The 5,905-nt window shown below is 43.7% G+C and overlaps 1 protein-coding gene across 2 annotated transcripts; it reads right to left on the bottom strand.

Moving 5' to 3' along the window:
* Positions 1–3,304: 3,304 nt before the first annotated feature.
* LOC129833466 (GTPase IMAP family member 4-like) lies at positions 3,305–4,614 on the bottom strand. Of its 2 annotated transcripts, none has more exons than XM_055898094.1 (3): positions 4,532–4,614; positions 3,592–4,422; positions 3,305–3,405 (listed from the first exon to the last, which is right to left on the bottom strand). In XM_055898094.1, the coding sequence occupies exons 1-3, from the start codon at positions 4,593–4,595 to the stop codon at positions 3,308–3,310; spliced, it is 993 nt and encodes a 330-aa protein (XP_055754069.1). In that variant the 5' UTR covers positions 4,596–4,614; the 3' UTR covers positions 3,305–3,307. The 2 variants fall into 2 exon arrangements, with proteins under 2 accessions (XP_055754069.1, XP_055754068.1); XM_055898093.1 differs by having other exon boundaries at positions 3,305–3,408.
* Between the last annotated feature and the right edge of the window lie 1,291 nt (positions 4,615–5,905).

The following is a 5,905-nucleotide window of genomic DNA, read 5'->3' on the forward strand; positions in this document are numbered from 1 at the left end:
AAACCACAAATATGACAGCATTGAGGCAAATGTCACTGTGCTTCTATGGTTATATGCACCTTGCCACTGCCTACTTATTTTTTTCATTTATCAAACCAGACAGCTCATAATCCAGTGCCTTTATCCCAGTCAACACATGTATCATTTAGCTTTAATTAGAATGTGTAGAATAGCATGAGATTAGCTACAAAACTGCACATTTTCCTCTCTGCCCCATGGCAAAATGTGTAGAATTGCAGGAAATGTGCTTCAAAACTGCACATTTTCCTCTCTGCCCCATGGCAAAATGTGTAGAATTGCAAGAAATGTGCTTCAAAGCTGCACATTTTCCTCTCTGCCCCATGGCAAAATGTGTAGAATTGCAGGAAATGTGCTTCAAAACAGCACATTTTCCTCTCTGCCCCATGGCAAAATGTGTAGAATTGCAGGAAATGTGCTTCAAAACAGCACATTTTCCTTTCAGCCACATGGCAAAATGTGTAGAATTGCAGGAACTGTGCTTCAAAACAGCACATTTTCCTCTCTGCCTCATGGCAAAATGTGTAGAATTGCATGAAGTTAACTGTTGTCTTTTATTTTTTTCAATGTTTTTTTGGGCCCACACAAATTTCTGGAGGCTCATCAATGAATTTCTGGCTATGCTACTGCCACAAAAAGACCTTTGTTTTCAAATAATCTTATTTTTAGGCTATGCATAGCAATCAAAAAATGCAGCCGACTATGTTTAAAGCACAAAAGTCTCAGTATCAAATGACAGCTCCAATAAGCCCCCTATAGGGAACATCCATGACGTGCGGTCAGGTTAGGCAGGGTTGGCAGTGCCTGTGAAAATGAATGAAAAAATACCTGTAATGATACATAAATAACATTTTTATCAATAATAATTTTGTCCTCTTCATGATTTTTTATGCATGATAACATTTTAATTGCACTCAAATAATAAATGTGAATACATCATGGTCACCTAATAATCCCCAGTTTACAATTGGCTCATTCATCCCCCTCCTCTCCCCTGTAACTATTCCCCAGGTCGTTGCTGCAAATGAGAACGTGTTCTCAGTCAACTTACCTGGTAAAATAACGGTAAAATAACAGTAAAATAAAAAAAAAATTAAAAAAAATATTGGGGGGAAAAGTATTGGGATAGGCAGGAGGATAGGCTGAGCTCACTCCTGCCTATGGACTTCCCACGTCATCTGCCAGGCGGTGAAGTTCGTTTTACTTCTAGTTAAAGTAAGCTGATCAGGATGGCTAACATATTGCATATGAAACAGTTTTAAAAGTTGTATTTTCTAGCAATAAAGGATAGTTGACCAACACCTGAGCTTAGGGACCTACATAAAAGGAAGGGAGAAAATAACAAGATCTTTCCAATCTGAGTGGTATCAATGAAAAGACGCTCTGTGGCTGCGCTGCTAGCAGCCAACTCTACTGCTTCCCCTGCCTGCTGTTCTCCACCAGCGACAGCCTGTGGACAAGAGCCGGTTACTGCGAATTGAACAACTTGCCTATAGCACTCAACAAGCATGAGAAATCTGTGTCTCCCTGTTCACCCATGACTGCGTGGCCATGCACGCCTCCAACTCAATCATCAAGTTTGCAGTCGACACAAAAGCAGTAGGCTTGATTACCAACAGCGATGAGACAGCCTACAGGGAGGAGGTGAGGGCTTTGGGAGTGTGTTGTCAGGAAAATAACCTCTCACTCAACGTTAACAAAACGAAAGGGATGATCGTGGACATCAGGAAACAGCAGAGGGAGCACCCCTATCCACATTGACGGGACAGAGGTGGAGAAGATGAAATGTTCCTCGGTGTACATATCACTGCCAAACTGCAATGGTCCACCAACACAGACAGTGTGGTGAAGAAGGCGCAACAGCACCTCTTCAACCTCAGGAGGCTGAAGAAATTTGGCTTGTCACCTAAAACTCTCACAAACTTTTACAGATGCAAAATTGAGAGCATCATGTCGGGCTGCATCACCGCCTGGTACGGCAACTGCACCGCCCACAACCGCAGGGCTCTCCAGAGGGTGGTGCGGTCTGCACAACGCATCACCGGGGGCAAACTACCTGCCCTCCAGGACACCTACACCACCCGATGTCACAGGAAGGCCAAAAAGATCATCAAGGACAACAGCCACCCGAGCCACTGCCTGTTCACCTCGCTATCGTCCAGAAGGCGAGGTCAGTACAGGTGCATCAAAGCTGGAACAGAGAAACTGAAAAACAGCTTCTATCTCAAGGCCATCAGACTGTTAAATAGCCATCACTAGCACAGAGAGGCTGCAGCCTACATACAGACTTTAAATCATTGGCCACTTAAATAAATGGAACACTAGTCACTTTTAATAATGTCACTTTAATAATGTTTACATATCTTGCATTACTCATCTCGTGTATATACTGTATTCTATACTATCTACTGTATCTTAGTCTATACCACTCTGACATTGCTCATCCATATATTTATATATTCTGAATTATATTCCTTGTTACTTAGATGTATGTGTATTAGGTATTTGTTGTGAAATTGTTAGATATTACTTGTTAGATATTGCTGCACTGTCGGAACTAGAAGCACAAGCATTTCGCTACACCCGCAATAACATCTGCTAAACACGTGTATGTGACCAATAAAATTTGATTTGATTTGAACATGCAGATTGATGGGAAATCCTTCACAGTGTTGTATGCATGAAGATGAGTTATATCAAACAGTTAACGAACATGCAATGACACATTTCAGTCCAGTTCAGAGATACCTTAAGACTCTCAAAACTGATGATATTTGTCCATGGACAATTGCACTGAGTATACCAAACATTAGAACCTGCCCCCCTTTGGTTGGTGGACCATTCTTGATACACACAGGAAACTGCGGAGCACGAAAAACACAGCAGCATTTCAGTTCTTGTCATAAACCAGTGGGCCTGGCATCTACTACCATACCTCATTCAAAGGCACTTCAATATTTTGTCTTGCCCATTCACCCTCTGAATGGCACACATACACAATCCCAGGCTTAAAAATCTTTCTTTAATTAATCTCCTCCCCTTCATATACACTGTCTGAAGTGGATTTAACAAGTGACATCAATAAGGGATCATAGCTTTCACCTGGATTCACCTGGTCAGTCTGTCATGGAAAGATAGTCATTATTTTGTATACTCAGTGTATATTGGCAGTCCATATCCAAAATCAATAGTGGAAGATATTAATGTCTTTTGGACTGTAGTCAGTATAATGTTATAGACCATCAGGAAGTCAGCAAGTTCTTCATATTTCTGTGTCTTCTACCCTCTTTTATTGTGTCTTACATCTCTGATCTCTAATGGCCCTGAGGTCAGACCAGGTGAGGTGTGGTGGGGCTGATGTAGGATCTGCTGAGCTGCTACCCACACCTGCTGTTGAACCACAAAAATGTGTAAGTATTTTCACATTCCTTTCTTTATAATTTTCACACATTGAGAAAATACTGGCAGACATATAGAATATTTTGTTTGTCTCATTTGACAACTGATGGGCATATTTAGGCATCACATAAAACAACTTTCTCAGTAAGTACTGTAGGTATAGTGTTTACTCACTGTCTGATTTCTCATCTGTGTATCTCCTCCTCCCTCTCTGCTGTCTTGTGGACTCCTCTGTGGCCTCCCCTCCGTCCCCTTGCACCTCCTCTGTCTCCTCCTCCATCTCCAGCTCTCTCAAAGCCTCCTTGACCCTCCTCAGATCCTCCTCTCTCTCCCTGTCCTCCTCCTGGTGCCTCCTCTCCTCCTCCTTCTCCTTCTCCTTGGCCTCCTCCAGTACCTCCTCGCTGGAGAGCAACTCCCCTCTGTTCTTGGCCACCATGTTGTCCAGCTTCTCCAGTAGCACCGCCACGGCATCGTGGCCCTTCCTGGACCTGCCATACAGGGCATGATAGCGGCCCCCACATCGCTCCACCAGGCACTGGAGCTCCTCGCTTTCCTCCACCTCCTCCTCTAAGGTGGCATCCTTCAGCCGCCCACCCTTCACCGTGAACAGCACCACAGTATGCCCCCAAGCCCGCTCCCCCAACAGCTCCACATGCTCCTCGGCCGCCTGCCGCTCCCGTCTGGTAAAGGAGAAGGAGAGGGGCACCACCAGGAGCACTGCGTGGGGGCCAGGCTGGCACAGCGACACGCCCCGGACGATCTCCCTCCGGACCCCCAGAGAGGAGCCCCTGGAGGGGAACCACTCCCAACCAGGCGTGTCCACCACCGTCACCTGCCTCTCGGCCACCTCTCTTTGCCGCTTTACCGCCTCCCTTGTTTTCACCCCCACCGTGTCAAACACCTCACTGCCCAGTATGGCGTTGCCCACAGCACTCTTCCCTGCCTCTCGCTCTCCGATCAGGATTATTCGCAACCCTGAGACCACAGAAAGAGGGACTGCTTGGCCTGTAACAAGTATCACATCAAGCTACATTAATGTACAGAATAACACAATTCAATTGTATTGCATTTTCACTTCCTGTTTCCCATACGCCAGGATAGATCAAAAACTGACCTGGTTGAGAATCTGAGGACTTTCCAGTTTCTTCCATTTCCACCATGACCTCCTCTGAATCCATGTTAAAACCACGGTTTATCACTGTTGTATGATAACACAACCAGTGCTTTCAAAGTATACAGTAGCTATTTTGTTAAAGGAAGAATATCTTTCCCACTCGTCTCCCCTCCCGGGACACTTTGTTGTCTGAATGGCTTATGGTCTATAGCCACCCTCTGCTAATCATTCTTTACAGCCCCTTTTACTGTACCGAGGATCCAAAGTTCACAGTGGGACTGCCTGCATGTTCGCACAGCTAGATAACACTACCTTGGCAGGAATCAACAGTCTGGCTGTGACCCTGCCCCAAGTGATACTGCATGGGAACACAGCTTCTTTATTGTGCCTGAGGAAGACTTGAAACTTTTGGAGATAAGGGAAATGGTGCTGATGAGTTAGGAGTTGTTTCTGGACAGGGCCCTGGAGATAATGAAACAGACTCACCACACATATTTCTGACAGCAAGATTACATGTGAGAGCTCCTCTTTAGTATGTATGAAAGTCACAGCCTGAATTTAAAATGGATTACATTTAGATTTTTCTGGTCACTGGCCTACACACAATACCCCAAAATGTCAAAGTGGAATTATGTTCATTTGAATGTTTTACAAATTAATTCAAAATGAAAAGCTGAAATGTTTTGAGTCAATAGGTATTCAACCTCTTTGTTATGGCAAGCCAAAAGAAGTACAGGAGTAAAAAATATCTAAACAAGTAATTAGTTGCATGGATTCACTCTGTGTGCAATAAAAGTGTTTAACATGATTTTTTAAATACTTCCTAATCTTTGTACCCCACACATACAATTATCTGTAAGGTCCCTCAGTCGAGCAGTGGATTTCATACACAGATTCAACCACAAATACCAGGGACGTTTACCAATGCCTCACAAAGAAGGGCACCTATTGGTAAATGGGTAAAGAAAAAGCAGACATTGAATATCCCATGGTGAAGTTATTAATTATACTTTGGATAGTGTATCAATACACCCAGTCACTACTGAGCTACAGATAAATCAGTTGCCGGAGAGGAAGGAAACCGCTTAGGGATTTCACCATGAGGCCAATGGTGACTTTAAAACAGTTAGAGTTTAATGGCTGTGATAGGAGAAAACTGAGGATGGATCAACAACATTGTAGTTACTACACAATACTAACCTAATTGACAGAGTGAAAAGAAGGAAGTCTGTACATAATACATGCATCCTGTTTGCAACAAGGCACTAAAGTAACACTGCAAAAAACATGTGGCAAAACAATTCACTTTTTGTCGTGAATACAAAGTGTTACATTTGGGGAAAATCCAATACAACACATTACTGAGTACCACTC

This window comes from Salvelinus fontinalis, chromosome 34 (genome assembly GCF_029448725.1).
Source record: "Salvelinus fontinalis isolate EN_2023a chromosome 34, ASM2944872v1, whole genome shotgun sequence".
In the NCBI taxonomy this organism is placed as follows: Eukaryota; Metazoa; Chordata; class Actinopteri; order Salmoniformes; family Salmonidae; genus Salvelinus; species Salvelinus fontinalis.

Bases quoted from the DNA above. Each gene is read 5' to 3' on its own strand.
- LOC129833466 (XM_055898093.1), bottom strand. From the start codon at position 4,595: ATGGATTCAGAGGAGGTCATGGTGGAAATGGAAGAAACTGGAAAGTCC. The intron at 4,423-4,531 runs GTCAGTTTTTGA...TACTTGTTACAG, and splicing joins GTCCTCAGATTCTCAACCAG to GCCAAGCAGTCCCTCTTTCT. The intron at 3,409-3,591 runs GTGAGTAAACAC...GTGGTTCAACAG, and splicing joins CACAGATGAGAAATCAGACA to CAGGTGTGGGTAGCAGCTCA.